Source organism: Hermetia illucens, chromosome 1 (genome assembly GCF_905115235.1).
Source record: "Hermetia illucens chromosome 1, iHerIll2.2.curated.20191125, whole genome shotgun sequence".
Taxonomy (NCBI): Eukaryota; Metazoa; Arthropoda; class Insecta; order Diptera; family Stratiomyidae; genus Hermetia; species Hermetia illucens.
In genome coordinates this window covers 58,883,680-58,900,085 of record NC_051849.1, presented here as the reverse complement: position 1 = coordinate 58,900,085, position 16,406 = coordinate 58,883,680, and the positions used below count along the sequence as shown (strand labels likewise).

The following is a 16,406-nucleotide window of genomic DNA, read 5'->3' as shown; positions in this document are numbered from 1 at the left end:
AAACCTTCAAAGTGAGCCACGTAGACATCTAGGACCATCGATTGACAACGACGAGCTGCGTTTGCTAGTCGAATCCGACCCACGTCACTCTGTGAGAGACATTGCAGACAAACTGAGCGTACACTATTCGACAGTTTCCGGGCACTGGCAACAGCTTGGAATGGTGAAAAAGCTGGACAAATGGGTTCCGCGCCCTTACGGAGTAAAATATGGCGCTTCGAATGGAAATTTGCAGTTCCTTACTCACCCGCAACAGAAGCGATCCTTTTCTGCATAGAATAGTGACATGTGATGAAAAGTGGATATTATACGACAATCGTCACCCATCAGCACAATAGCTAGATGCTGATGAGCCACCGAAGCATGTGCCGAAATCGAGCCTCCGTCCGAAGAGGTAATGGTGATTGTTTTGTGGTCTACAGCTGGAGTTATCCACTATTCTTTTTTGACACCTGGAGAAACGATAAATGCACAGAAATACTGTACCGAACTCGAGGAAATGCACCAAAAGTTTAGTATTCAACGGCCGAGATTGGTTAACTGAGGTGGTGTAATACTCCTTCACGACAATGCGCGACCTCATCTATCCAGAACAACGGTTCAAAAGTTGAACGAATTGCAGTATGAGACTCTACCTCATCCATCATATTCACCGGACAATTCGCCAACCGACTACCACTTTTTTAAGCATTTGGATAATTTTTTGGCGGAGAAACATAATTTTTTTATATGAGTATTCTTTTTCCCTCCTTTCCCTCCGCAATCGGAGAATGCGCATATTCCAATAGAATTGGTTACGATGTCAAAGCAGAATAGAGCCTCGAAGGCCGCATCTTACCGTACATCTGCGGGAGGAGGAACATTGAGCGTGGATGCGATCCGTCGTAGATTATCCCTTTCAATCGCGGCACTCGGGACCGGAGTTTTACGGCTCTACGCGCGCGGTCTAGCCGTTATTTTTTTATTTGAATTTTCAAGTTTAGCTCGCGTATTGGTCATTGGATAGATTGGTGTGAAACCCGTGTGTTTTTGTTATTCAAGAACGTCCAGATTCCCCGGCGGACGTGGGGAGCTCGCACTGCAATATCGATCGAAATCACGAGATGTTAAACATAGTGTGCACCATGACAAAAGCGAATCTGTTAATGCTCTGGTCAGTGAACCGGAAAATGCTGCAGATAGCAATGATTTCAGAACTGTATACCGCATCACGAAAAAAATTATATGTGGTCGCAAATCCTTCGATGGTCCTGTGAAGGATTTTATGGTCGACTTCTCTTCGACGATGAAAAGTTGGAAAGCACATTCGGTGAACTTCCACCTTCGGTGGATCAAATCATTAGTCACCGTTACGTACAGATACGTACTGTTTCTCCAAACAGAAGGGAAATCATTTTGGTTATCTGTGTACTCAAATGGAGTAAAGCGGACTTGACACTAAATCTGCCTTTGCCCAGTACACAGAAAGTGACTGCCACTATCACTCAATGGTTCCAAGTCTTCGTGGACCCTTGTCTGCGACGTATTATCGGAGTACGGTGGTTTGATACTAACAAAGAACTTGGCCGGCGTACATGGATAGGTCACCCATTAAGGAAGAGCGACAATTGCACTGCTGCAGTAAAGGAAAAGTGCAAGCGTCTCGGGAAGTCCTGTGAGGAGTTGAGTTGAACAGGGAGTGATAGCGAGTAGTTGTGGATACAGCACTAGACGCAAACAGCAATCCTATATATTTATCGTTGTGATGCTCCAAAAGATCGTTATAAAACTCTTCTGGAGACGAAGACGTAGAGTGGGATGGATTAGGCAGGAAGGTACTTAAATGATGTATGATAAATCTAGTATCGCTGCATTGAGGTAATATGTGAGAGTAATTTGCAGTATATTCTGTAATATCTCTATATGGTGGAGATTGTTCATAATTCCTTATATTTTGTGTGTATATCACGGGGAAATTTGGTAGATATCTTCAAATACGTCGACTAGACGGATGACATGCACTGAATCATGCGTTTTGATCATGTGGACCTCAAACTGACCGGTCAAACATTAGAAAAGGGAAAACATTGGTCGGTTGACTGTGGCATGCTGTTAGAAGGCATATTTCTAGGGAAACCCGAATAGAGCAAATGACGGATCCAAAATTAAAAAATTGAATGTAAATCAGAATATTCTATCCACATTAAATAAAAGACAGTTGCCAAAGCAACATGGAAAGGTAAGTAGAGTTCGTAGCTTTAGGCTCCTATAAGGACTATAGACAATTATTTGAAAATACAAGTACAACAGGTTCGAAAAAATTCCTCTAAATTTGATAAACAGATGATTGCCCTTGCGATAAATAGCCTGCTTCTGGAATAAAGATGTAAGTATTCACAAATGTAGAAATTCAATTTCTACCTTAGCCCACATAGGTATGTATGGATGTATATAAATATTGTATGCAGTTGACATCTTCCCTCGTATATCCAATTTTCTTATGAAACACTCAATTCAATTGACTCTCGAAAAACTCTCTTAGGCCTGAAAGCTAATGAAACAGAAAATCTCTCTCTACTTGACATATCAAACACATTTCTTCAGAAAACAAATCCCAACAACTTTTATATCAAAACAACAAAATTAATTCTTTTCCCTTAATTCGTTTCAGTGAAAGCAACATTAAGTATGGGATTTTGTTCGACAGAAAGGAAGGATTTTCTTTGATATTAGGCTATGCTGACTGTCGATATAATGTTTGAACCATGTTTCTGAATCGAACATTCCACAAAAACTCCTTGGGATTAGCAATCAGTTAAAGGAAGTACAATCTTAGCCAACAAATACTCGTACAACGGGGAAAATATATATAAATGCGTGTATATCGTATGCTTGTACTATAATACTACGTTGAGAAGGAACAATGACGAATGATTAAGTTTCATCCCTTCTTGAAATTTGTATTTTGGGGTTCCATATGGTGTTTTCCAGTTGGATTGATGTTGATATGTAGGCTAGCATTAAAGTCTTACTTATTGTTTTTCGTGTGAGTAACATTGTCTTTAGGTTGCGGATGGGTTAAATTACGCGAAAAAAAGAGAATGAATTGGCAGCAAAGCAATTTCTTCACGCTTTCATTTTTTTTATTTGTTCCATCAAAATCTGCCGCGACCAAGTTGATGGTGCGAGCCCAATTAATACATTCTTTTGACATTGGCTAGTACCATTAAAAGTAATAATAATCGTTGGCGCAACAATCCATATTGGATCAGGGCTTTGAAGTGTGTTAGAGTACTTCATCCAAGATCGTAACGGTACACTACAGTAGTACACTGTAGGAGGCAATGTGGTCAGCATTGCGCTCGCCCGAGATTATTACCCTGATTTGACTCAGGTACTCATTCACAGCTGAGTCGACTGGTGTCCGACGTTAAATCACGATACAAATCCCACTACTACCAGTGAGATTTGAACCGTGACCTTCCGTACGAGAGCCTTGTGCTCTAACCACTTAGCTATCCGGACACGGGTAGTACCATTGCGGAGAATAAATGTTCATAACAACCTTTCTACTGGAAATTAGTCGGAAAATTCTACCCGTCCAGCATGGCCTGCTAAGAACCGAAATCTCTAAGGAATACATGAGGACTGGCAAGATCATTGTCTTGTACAGTAAGAGCTTTAATCCAATGGGGAGACGTTTTGAACGTAATAGTTGTTATAAGCTTGAAACAGGCTCTGTTAACTGCCAACAACAGTGCGCGAATTCGACCCTACATTTCAATTATCATCATTCTTAAAGTTGTAGTCTCTTATCTTTGTTGTTTTCTTTTGACCAGTTCTGTTGATGTTGTTGGTTCTTTCGTTTCTGATGCTGACGTTGCCTGCGGTCTAGGCCTGCCTTAATAAGGAACTCCAGACATCCCGGTTTAGTGCCAAGGTCCACCAATTCGATATCCCTAAAAGCTGGCCTACGCCGTCGTTCCATCTCAGGCAGGGTCTGCTTCGTCTTCTTTTTCTACCATAGATATTGCGCTTATAAACTTTTCGGGCTGGATAATTCTGATCCATCCGGATTAAGTAACCATCGCAACCTGTTGAGCCGAATCCACAACCAGACGGTCGTGGAATCGCTGATAGATTTCGTTGTTATGCATACGGAGGATTCTTCTCTCGAACGCGGCTAAGAGTTGGCAATTTTTTTTGTTAAGAACCTAGATTTGCGGGAAATACATGAGGACTGGCAAGATCATAGTCTTGTACATTAAGAGCTTTGACTCTATGGGGAGACGCTCCGAGAGAAACAGTTTTTGTAAGCTAAAATAAGCTCCCTTGGCAGCCAACAACCATTTGCAGATTTTATCGTCATAGTTGCTATCGGTTGTGATTTTCTCTTAGACAGAAAATTTGATCTGTTACTGATTTGCCTGGAGTGAAGCCTCTTGGGTATGGGCCAATGATGTTCAAGGCTTATGGACTATCCGGTAAGATAGCGGAGAATATCTTATAGATGGTACTCAGCAACGTGATATCTCTATAATTGCTGCACTGCGTGAATTCCCCCTTATATGTATAGGACAGATAATGCACCGTTGTCAGTCGTCAGGCAGTGATTCGCTGTCCCACACCTTACGCATAAGTTAATGAATCATTTGGTGTAATTGGTCGCCTCCATATTCAACCAATTTGGCTGTAATTCTATCGGCTCCTGGCGAGTTATCGTTTTTAAGTCGGTGGATTGCATGGACTGTTTCTTCAATGCTTGGTGGTGGCAGCATTTGTCCATCGTCTTCAATTAGCGGGACCTCCAACTAGCTGATATTTTGATTATTGAGAAGTTCATCAAAATACTCTACTCATCGCTCCAATATGCCAATTCTGTCGGAAATCGGATTTCCCTGGTTTGTCTCGGCAGGATGAGCATCGAGAAGTATGAGGCTTGATACTGCTGACTTGTTGTACTTCGTCTTGCTTTCATTAATGTACAGCCAAATATCTCGCGCCGATCATTGGCTATTCGATCCGGATGATGGTAGACTGCACATCTGGCGTTCTTCCTCCCATAATGTCAATATCGTCAGTATAGGGCAGTAGTTGGGTGGACCTGAAAGGATTGTGCTTCTCGCGTTTACATCACCATCGCTCACCACTTTTTCCAGGACCAAATTAAAGAGAATGCATGACAGGGCACCTTATTGTGTTAGACCGTTGTTGATGTTGAATAGTCCAGAGAGTCATCCTGCTGCGTTGATCTTGTGTCGCATATTGGTCAGCCTAGTCCGTCTAATCAATTTCATTGGGATACCGACCTTTTTCATAGTCGTGTAAAGTTTCACGGTAAATATGCTATCATAGGCGGCGTTGAGGTCGATGAAGAGATGGTACAGATGATGTCCAAATTCCAACGGTTTCCCCCATCGCCTGCTCCACAGAATACATCTGATCTATTGCGGATTTGGCTGGAGTGTTTCATTGATATGGGGGCTGACTGGTCTAGCAAGATAGCGGAAAACATCTTATAGATTGCGCTCTGCAACGTGATGTCTCTATAATTGCTACACTGCGTGATATACGACAAGTATCGAATCGCTGTCCGATACGTTGAGCATCAGTTGGAGAAAGAAGAAAATTGCGGTATAAAGTTTTGGAGACCTAGTACCGGCAATTTTTGGAAGTAAGAGAGCAGGCGTGAAGAGCGAAATCCGCGAAATATTTCCTATATGAGTACTCCGCTAGAAACGGATTAGATATACGATTTTTGGTGCTGATGTACTTCAGCTGCTGCTGATAGCACCACCTCTATTAAACAAAAATCTTGTTGCACATAAATGAATACGGGTTATTCCGTTAGGCATTAGCGTGGAGTACAATGGACCACTCGGCAGAGACACAGAGACTACGCTTCTCCTCCACCTCACACAGACATAAACAAGCGGGCCCCCTGCCATCGATATCCAACCCCCCTAGTAGCGGAAATTTTAGCTAAGCGTTAAATGTTACAAATACACCTAATTGCCGTAAGACGCAGTAACCAATCAGGAGCAGCTTTTACTGCGCTAAATAACATCCACTGGATTATAGCGGCCATGATAAGGAAAATTAGTTTAGCGCACATCAAGCAGAAAAAGGGATAAGAGCGTCGACCAGAAAAATGAGTCAGGCAACGTAAGGGACATCCACTTAAAATACAAAACAGGAGAAACCGACAAAGACGCAGCGTGAGCAAATCAATCAATCAGACTCAACACCTAGGGAGTGCAGCAGGTAAGGTGAGCGACAAAATTGTTGGTGGAAAGCACATATAATTGTCAGAAGAAAGCGGTGAACTTCAGGTAGCATCTAAACTAATTGGAGATACGGAGAGAAATGGCCGGGTGTAATTATCTTCCCCAAACGGGTTGAAGGATTATAGACCGATGTTCTCAGAAGAATCAAACAATTAGTGCAAAAAAAGAAAGACAAATTTAAAAGGCAGGAGAGAAGGCAGACCTTAGGGTTAGCGGTAGATCACTATAAGGAGGAAAGTCGTCTATAAAGTTACCACGAGATGAAAAATTCGTGAAGCCCTAGGACATTATCGACAACATTATCGAATGAGTGGTCAAAAGCTACAAAAAGCCTATCCTGTGACTCAAAAAACAATCATTACCCTAATAGTGAATGCAGCATTCAAACTGCTGGCAAAAGCTGGAATAAAAATAAACTGAATAATGTATCGGACAAGAAGACTATACACAGGAGATGAAACGCGAAAATAATAGCGAGAAATTATATGCATTGTGTAGCGCGTTGCTAGAAAAACCGACAATCTTTCTTTCTGAGTATCTATGGAACCAGCCTACAAATTATAAGCAGCTCTTGCATGAAAACTGCTTGCCTAGGCGGTTTCATCTTCTGTGTATAGTCTTCTAGGAGTCGGCTTATCGAGCAAATGACACTAAAGTGATACTGTCAATACCTTGCCTTCGAGCATATGGCGAGAGCTTAATGGCAAGGCACGGAAATACAGAAAATGCGGAATGTAGGGCTATGTGAGTAGGGATTGACCCACGGTACAGGAAAAGTTACGGAATCACATTGACAGTATTTGAGATAGAGACGCGAAGATCCTCTTAGGAAGTAATTGAGCACAAGCAAGACTCATGTGAATGGAAGTGAAAGTAGTCCACCTGCATGTTGTGCTCCACCTAGCGCTAATCTTCCCAAATATAAACAGATGTAGAGGGGGGCACCTTGTTGTTGAACGCAGAAAGACGTATGCCAAAAATCATAGCATTGAATTTTAACAAGGGAGTCTTAAGGAAGACGATGAAAAACGAATGTCAAAGGACGGGTTCCGCGCAAAAAATTCACAGAGTTAGATGTAGTATTCACGAACATTATGACCTCATACACTTTCCGAAAACAAAGCCCGGGATCTATAGTAGAGCTGACTCACATTACTGATTTACTGCCTAATGCTCTTGCAGAATATTCAACGAGTCTTTGAGATGGTTGGTGAAGGCTTTTGAGGGCACTCAAGACCGATATATTCCTGAACGCAACGACCAAAGGGAATGTCATTCAGATTACCTTGAGCTTCAGGAGGAAACTTGGTAGTGACGATCGAGAGGAAGTATATAGAATGATTGACAACCACGAAGAAATAAAAGAAACTGCTTCAAATAGCTATATGAGGATGCCGACATAGACTTTTCTGGTAGGGTTTACGGGATGGTAATGAAAATGCTGCCGCAGGTGACCTGCTCACGCCTGCTCAAATAGCTACGTTTGGGGCAGGAGAGGCATCGATTGAGGATATGAGCCGTTGTGACTTTCTCTCTGGAATGCTGCACTCGGGCCGGAAGTTTTACGGGTCCAGGTGTGTGGTTGAGCCGTATTTTTTTTCTTATTTTGTTTCCATGTTTAGTGGTATACACGCACGTATACATCCGATAGGTATGTGCAATGTCCCGTATTGGATTGATTTTCAGGTTCCTGTGCGGACTGACGCCTTGATTTAAGATCACGTGAAGTTTCGTAAACTGACACAAGGACTAAAGTGTTTAAACAGCCCTCAATATTGCCGAGCCGAGCTAGCAAGCGCGTGTCACTTCAGTAGAGCTTCATTATTTTCGAGCGGTCCTTAATGGTCCGATTCGCTAGCTTTTTATGTTTTTGGGATAGCTCTCTTGTTCGCTCCGCAAGAAGGATGATCTTTTGACGATCGCGATTGCCATTACTATTGCAACATGATTGTCCAATCCAACAAATGCACGACACCTTCAGATACTGAGGAAAATGAAAATGAATGAAAATCTTGTGGAAAATAGGGAAGTGGTGTTATTTCTCAAACCCGGCCGATGCACTATGCCTGGCACGGAACAGTAGAGGGGGAGTGCGAGCGTCTCGAAAAGTCGTGGGGGAGCTGAAGGACATTTCAGGTCGCCACAAACGATGGCGCGTAAGCGCCATACGCCACCAAAGGGTGAGTCGGAACCATATCTGAACCTCCATCGAAGCCTCATTGGTTGAAATAAGTGTTCTTGAATTCTTGGCGAATTTAGTGGGGAATCATCTCCCGGAGCGCACTTCCTGATACAAGGTGGTTGAGGGCCTTAGAGAATACATCGTCACTCCGGAGACACCACAAAGCTGGCTCTCACGGTGGAATGTGATGTATATTGAGATGCTCTTGCTTGCCGTCCTGGAAGAGGCTATGATTGTCGCCTATCCGGATGACTTGGCAGTAATTATTTAGCAAAATATATAAAGGATATGAAAGTCCACGTAACCCAAAGTGAGGGTAGTGAAGTCTTGGCTGGAAAGGACCTGACTAACTGTTCTTATTAATAAATTGATAACGGTAGCTAGGGTCTTTAGAATGCTCGCTTATTTCAATTTGAATAGGAATTCCAACGATGTAAGCTGGACATTCTGGGTCTGAGCAAAGTTAAATGGTAGGATTTTGGAGAGTACTCCTCTCCCTATTGCCAAATTTAGGGCCAAGTGGTTTTGTACTCTACAAAGCCAAGTGATAGTAGACATGGATCCGGTGTCGGGTTGTTTCTGACGGTTAGATGGGCTCTCATAATACCTTGCTGTGTGATGGGAGAAACACAGTCTTGGCGATCGTCACGATAATGGTGGGAGGCTCGTGGATTTTTACAACTTGCACCGCTTCGTTATTTGTGGCACATTATTCGCGCACATAGTTTGGCATAAGGTCAGTTGGGTTTCAACGGGGTGAATCGCATGATGTAGAACCTAGCTTTTCCAAAAAACCTGCAACCAATTCAACAAAAATATTTCTGTAGGTTTGGTTGGAATTTGACAACCTTTTGAACGTAGCATACCCCGTTTTTAAGGCTTTGTGAAAAATAAAATGTTATTAAAATCGATTCACTGTCTACTTGTCTGTCACATACATTTTCCTCCAAAACTACACCGATTGAAACGGAATTTCCCGGACATATGGGAACTATGAAATCCCACGGATATAGTGAGTGTGGAGTTTAAAGGGAGGTTTAAAAAGAGGCTCCTAGTATTTGGAAAGAGGAGACATAACATTTTTTTCACCGTATATAGTCATGTGTTATCAAATGAAAGGTCTCGATTAGTACTTTCCGAAAATGATATCAGTTTTGGCAAAAATTGCAGTGAGGCAGGACTCATTTTCGGAAACTACCCAACCCAAAAATTTGAAAATAGTCAGGTTGGTGCGCTTACATGAAATATAGGCCTCAAAATATATCCCATTCCGATATCTGCTCATATAATCTTACGAATAGTATATGATTAAGTTTATCTTACCAAAGACGTAGAGGATAGTATCACGCATAATACGTGGAAATCCGATCAAAGCTAAAGCAGTTCAAACTTATCAATTTAGCACAACTTAACTGTATTTTAAAGGGGTCATCCCCTGTGAAGGCCGTTTTTTGGCCTTTTTTAGAAATTTTTTGTGAAGAACTGGATAAAGATACAAATACAAATTTCTCACCATAGATTAACTAATATCTTGAGCGAGCACAGTAATTTTTCCAACGGGATCGCATAGTTGGTTATTGGACTACAGGGCAATTTATACACCCCTTTCCAAAAAAAGGTGTGCTCAGGTGTGCCACGCTAGAGGGCGCTGTGACCATCTTAAAGAAAAAAAGTGAACGGCATTTTAACCTACAGACTTAACTACAGTCCGCAAACTAGGATTATTAAAAAATATTAAAAGCTAAATTTTTGGTTTCGTGTTAAACTTTCCGTTGTGAATTTTGGTGTTTTTTCACGGCTTCTTCAACGAATTAAAAAAAAACGAACGAATCGCAATGTTCTGAATAAGTCCTGAAAATTTCAAAGAATTTCGTTGGATCGATTTTGGGGTATGGTGACAGCCGATTTTCAACATGCAGTTTCGAGAAAAATGCATTTAAAAAGTGGAATGCGATTTTTAGCCATAAAACCTTAACTGACCATTAATCTAGTATACGTAATCCATAAACCTTAGGTTTCTTGAAGAAACACATGTACAGCCTGGCTTCAATTTTTGTCCTTTTACGAGCTTTATTACGGTGATCGACATAAATCTGGCTTGTTACTTATCACGTGTTTAACACTATAATTTCCGAACGGCTCCAAAGATCAAACAATCATTTTGCCCATACATTCCACACTATATTTGGATATAATTGATGCCAAAAAAAAATTCGATTCCGACGCACGGGAGATCCCCTTAAGCCAGGGAAATAATATGCTTGAACCATAATTAACGAGAATAATCGACATTTAAGTAAAATTTTAAGGCTCCAGAATAGCTGAATGCGGGCGTCCAATTTTTAATGGAAAACTATGATAAAGGTATCTAGTACTCTTCTTTTCGCGTAGTTTCCCGTACAGTCGAGATTTAAGATTTTTCGTATATGAAGATTCTTTTTGTGTATTCAATGGTTTCCATAAAAGAGGTAGACTTATTTAAATAGATGTTCTATTCCCGAGACTTTGCAGGGAATTAAGAATTTGCTTGATTTATTGAATGTGGAATACTAGCCGAATTGAACGAGGCCAATCAACGCGAATTATTAAGGCATTTCGATTCACCATAGAAATACTAAATAGACTTTGTGATCCCAAGCCCGGACATTTTTCATGAATATTTTCCTTGTGCAGAATCAAAATCTCTCACGAAATCAAATAGCATTTATCTCAGCTTCCAAAATATTTCATTTGGCATTTCAATTTCGTTTTGGAATCATTTTGTGTGGATGAAGATTCCGTAATATGATTGGTATGTTTGACAGGGGACAAGAAAAGCTTTGGATGTTAGTTGTCGAGGTTTCACTGACTTTCACATCAAATCCACAAATCAATATTGACATTGACGAAGGAGCTTATTATAAAACATGAAATATTCCTGCAATTTGGACCGGATGATCACTTTGTTCTTATTTGTGTGAGGATTTAATACTGTCATGAGTGATTAGTCTCAATTCTTCCTTGCAAAATAATATCATAAAAATATTCGAATGTCGATGATAATGCTAAATTATTCAAAGATGCACACTTAACAAAAGTCAGGATATTTTATCTAAAATAAATTAGTCATCCTTAATTGAATACTGACCTTCTCCACGTCCACATCGTTTTTCACCTGCTGCTGTCCTGCTGAATTTATCAGGGCTTGACTGCATAATTGATTGTTTAAATCCTCATTAGGCAATTCTGTGCAATTATTGTTGTTAGGTCGGCTGAATCTCGAACGTCGCAGATTCATACAGAAGAAACTCGTCCTATCTTTGGTATTTGTTAGAAAACTTGGCGTACAACCCATGTCCACGGAAATTCGTTATAATGTAATTTATTGTCCTATCACTTGTCGTTTGATGAGAGTCAATGGCTTGATGACGGTTTTGACGAGATGATATACGTTCTGGTCATGGCACGTATGTGACACGAAATTATTACAACCGTTTTCTGCTCGAATGGATTTTCTCGTCGATTCCTTCGAATCGAAAGGTGAACATTTTCGATGGAAAGTCGTACAAATTACATAAATTTTCCAATTGAATTGTCAGGTACGCGTCGTTCATATTGATGATGTGAAATGACTGTTGAATGGTACTTGTCGGACTATTTTATGACTGTTGGGGCTGTAATTAAAGAGAAAATTTTATTGCAATAATTTATTATTAATGAGTATGTCAAGGGTCCTTGGAAAGTGCTAATCTAGTTATATTTGGAATGTAAACTGATAGTAATTACAGTGAAGAAATATGTTTGTTTTTTTTCTATACTCATTGTTGTCATTGTTGTTTTGACACCAAAAGTACCTTTTTACGATTTCTACAATATGTGATTCGGCCGAGTTAAAAGTACATTATATTTCATTTGTGAAATAAAATTCCTTGTGCAGAAACATTAAGATGTCGCAGATGTTCCTCAGTCAGCAAAATTTTTCGAAAAAACATCTTGACAAATTCATAGGAGGCCGACAATGACTAGAAGACGAAAAATGGCTCCCGATGAAAGTCACGTTACAGATTTCTTCTGTGGATACTACTATACTAATTTGGGAAGTATAGTGTATCTACCAGTTTTTATGCTGTTCATGCAGATTTTAGTAGGCCTGCTATAGGGCACAGTCAAAGCTATAGTTGGCGGTTCTCAAGAAGTGTGCTCCAAAACACTTCAAGGCCCTGATCCAATATGAATTGTTGCGCCAACGGTTATTATCATTATTATACTTAGATACGGGGCCATACTGCTATATGGTGGGAATCTCCTAATTTGATACTATTTCCCCGCTAGGGAGTCGGAACTAGGTACTGTTCATTACCCAGTAATGATTAATGAATTCCTTACAAACCCTATTCTCTTCGTCCAGAACTGTATCCCGAAAGGGTTCCAATCGCAGCTCCAGCTCATCCATCAATTCCTGAGTGGAAGTATATCGCGATATGCCCTGAAATCCTTTCATCCTATTCATTTTGCAATAAGAAACTGGGACAAGGGAGACATAAGCTGTTACGGGAACAGTCAATTTTTCCATCGTAAGAAACATTATGGCACGTAGCATGGCGGGAAGCTAACCTTTTCGAAAACAGGGTTTTTGTGTTTACATTTTCCAGCGCATCGTGACGCGATCCATCGCTGAACACAAATTCTGGTGACTTATAATCGTTTTCTTCTTTTGCTGACAAAAGCGTTGAACGTAGTCTTTGGTAATATAATTGCTTCAACTTCTCAAGTCAATTAGACAGTCAACTGAGATCCGCTAGTCATCTTTCACCACAAGCTTAATTTTCAGCGGTTACCCTGCTGCTCTTAGTTCAGTGTCTCGCACCTTCCAGGCTAGGATTTGCAAGAAGAGTTGTTTTCTCCATTGAAGGTATTTTCTTGAATTCCCAGAGTTGAAGGGTCCGCATCGTTGCTTGGTGGATTTCCTCTTCTGCTCCCCCAATCGAAGTATCTAGCTGATAGGACCTTGCTTTCACCCTGTCTAGGGATGCTCCGTCAATGCAGTTGTACCTTCGTGGGTTAACAACTGCACAAATTTGACAAATTCGTTGGCTTTTGAATAGAAGCCTTACATAAGTACTAATTTACCCTACTGGAAATATACCAAATCCCTATCTCTATAGATATTCTGGGACACTAGCCGGTTCATTCAGCGTAAATTAGCTACAAATTTTCCACACAATCTCGACTCGCTCAAAGTACGCTTCTCATGCATTAACTTGCGGAGATATTTCCTGATTTTCTCTACTTGGTACACCCTTTTCTATTGGATGTCAACTAAACATTGGAAATTCATCAGTGTGCGCTAATTGATAACTGGGAGGACGAGAGTAATCAATTCGAAATTATTAATAAAACTTCCGTGCAAAGCGTTTGAGGATAGTTGTATTCATATAAATAGAAAATTCAAAAATAGTTTCCTTTTTCTTTACTTAAAAATGATAATTGGCAAATATGCATTTTTCGGCAACTACTTGTCGCCTTTGTGGTGGCACAGTGGAGAAGTGAACCATCGACTGCATCGACGGCAGTGAAATGCCTCGAACAATGCACTGAACTACGACCGGCACATCTGGCGGCCTGACACGAGGTGGGCACATTATACTTCCTTCAACTAGTCGCCAAGTACGTCCTGTGTTAGTTAATTGTTAATATTAATTGAACTTGATTTTATATAACTGTGATAATGGTGGTCTAAACGGTAGCCATAGTTACTGCGGGTGGCTTCGCCTCTGGCCAACAAAATCCTGTCGCTGGCGAAATTGTTTCTGTTGCAACTTTCACATCCACGGGCGCAACGGCGACAGCTACAGCAACAACCTATATATGCAACTACCTCTTCCCAGCACCTCCGACCGTATCGACACCCGTCTCGTCTACAACCGGGTATCTGATGACACAACGAAAACAGCAACGCCTTTTTACGCAACTGCGATTTTTTTGGGATTCGCTCTATGATCATTTGGCTTCAAGCAGATGCTGAGCAGCACTCTGCAGGTTGCAAGGAGTAAAATAAAACATTAAGGACTTCTATTTTCATAATATTTTCCTTCGGGTAGTTCTTTAGAGAAGATTATTTATTTTATAGTTTTTGAAATCCAATTCTATTCTTAATGATTCCGGCAATTGGAAGCACAATTTCCGTTTGCAAGCATCATAACGGACACCACATGCTTTAATCACGCGCTTATCGATCTCGACCATCGGGCTAGTTGCGGACCTATTGAAGAGCTGCTCCTGCGACTTGTTAAAGGAGCAGCTCATACGCTGGCTGTCAGTAAGTTAATCATTTGCTGAACGAGCTGACGCTGGGTGCCCGTACCCCCAGCCAACTACTTCGAGAAGTGAGGCAGCCGACCATTGCATTCGCGCACTACTCGAAAATATCGGAACATAACTACTGAAAGTGTGCACCAAATCAACACTACCAGCACCCCAATCTTATCAAAGGTGCGTCCCCCCACCACAGAAGCTAGCTGTTGCAAGAAAAGAGTTCGATGATCTCATGAAGCAGACCTTCCAGTAGCTATTGGTCATCACCTCTCCATATTGTCCCCAAGCCAAAATGGCGGATGGGACCCTTGCGGAGATTACAGACGTCTTAATGCTCAGACAATACCCGACCGATAGCGTATTCCATTTATTCATGATTTTGCGCATTCATTGACAACCTGCGGTATTTTTACGACTTTCGATCTGGTGGCCAAGGCGTATCATCAAATCCCTGTAGCTTCCGAAAACATAAAGGAAACAGCTATTTCGGACTCTTCAAGTTCATCAGGATGAGATTTGGCTTGTGCAACGCTGCGCAGACATTCCAGAGATTCATCTACTCTGTAGTACATGTTCTTCTTCCGAATCTAGGCATTTGGACCAGTTCGAGCTTTTTCAACGTCTCCTTGAGGCCGCGTTCGTTCTAAATGTTGAAAAATGTAAATTACTACAAAAGCAGGTGAAATTTCTCGGCCACATGATCACCTCTGACAGTATTCAACCAGGCCCAGGCAAGGTTAGAGCGATCAAAACTTATCCCTTGCCAACCACGGTGAAGCGTCGGCGAAAGTTGTTGGGCATGTTAAACTTCTATCATCGTTTCCTGTCCAAGACCCTTATCACCAAGCAATCCTAAACGCTCACTTGTCTAAAGACTCCCGCGAGGTTGCGAGATCTATTGAGGCCGTTCAGGCATTTTAAACTGTCAAACAACAGCTTGTTGATGCTACAGTTCTGGTATAAGTGTTCCAACAGTACACGATCTTGCGAACCCAGGCATCAGGATGACCAATCGGTTACGTACCGAAAATTAATTCTTTCCATCCATAAGCAAGGACATAAACTCTTCTAACGTTCTATATTGTATGTCCGAAAGAAAATTGTATCTGTGCCAATGGCCACAAGTAGTGGTAACTTATTGAGCTCTTGGAAATTATCTTACTTTTTTGTCTATGATATTTTTATGTGCAACACGCGGCCACACAGGAAAGTTCTAGTATGTAGTGCGGAATGTCTTAAATCAATGAATTACGCGGAGTGCTTTCTTCAGTTGACGGGACGTTCTCGCCAGTATTCTAGCGAAAACCAGATTTCCTTCTTCAGCTCGGCAGGATAAGCGTCGATTTATATACGGCTGCTAGCTTATGCTAGTTAGTTTACGTCGGGTGCTTTCTTTTTCTGTGATTTTTTTAAAATGGGGTGGAACAATTTTCTTCACCAAATATAGTCATGTGAGGTATCAAATGAAAGGTCTCGATCAGTACTTTTCGAAGCCGGTCTTAGTTTTGAGATTTGTCAAGATAGCGGGGAGTGGGAGGGGTGCAAAGTGATGATTTCTTTAACGGACCCATTCTCAGAAATTACCCAACCGACAAATCTGAAAAAAATCATGAATAGGCCTCTATACGGTGCCCAGGCCTCAAAATACTCTCCATATCGATATC

The 16,406-nt window shown here is 41.2% G+C and overlaps 1 protein-coding gene across 1 annotated transcript in view; it reads right to left on the bottom strand.

Moving 5' to 3' along the window:
- LOC119652275 (high affinity cAMP-specific and IBMX-insensitive 3',5'-cyclic phosphodiesterase 8) overlaps positions 1-16,406 on the bottom strand; it is a 485,640-nt gene that overhangs the window by 284,101 nt on the left and 185,133 nt on the right. The window contains exon 3 of the mRNA XM_038056299.1: positions 11,576-12,101. Coding sequence (XP_037912227.1) covers positions 11,576-11,782 — 207 coding nt within the window. The 5' untranslated portion in view covers positions 11,783-12,101. The remainder of the gene's footprint in view (positions 1-11,575; positions 12,102-16,406) is intronic.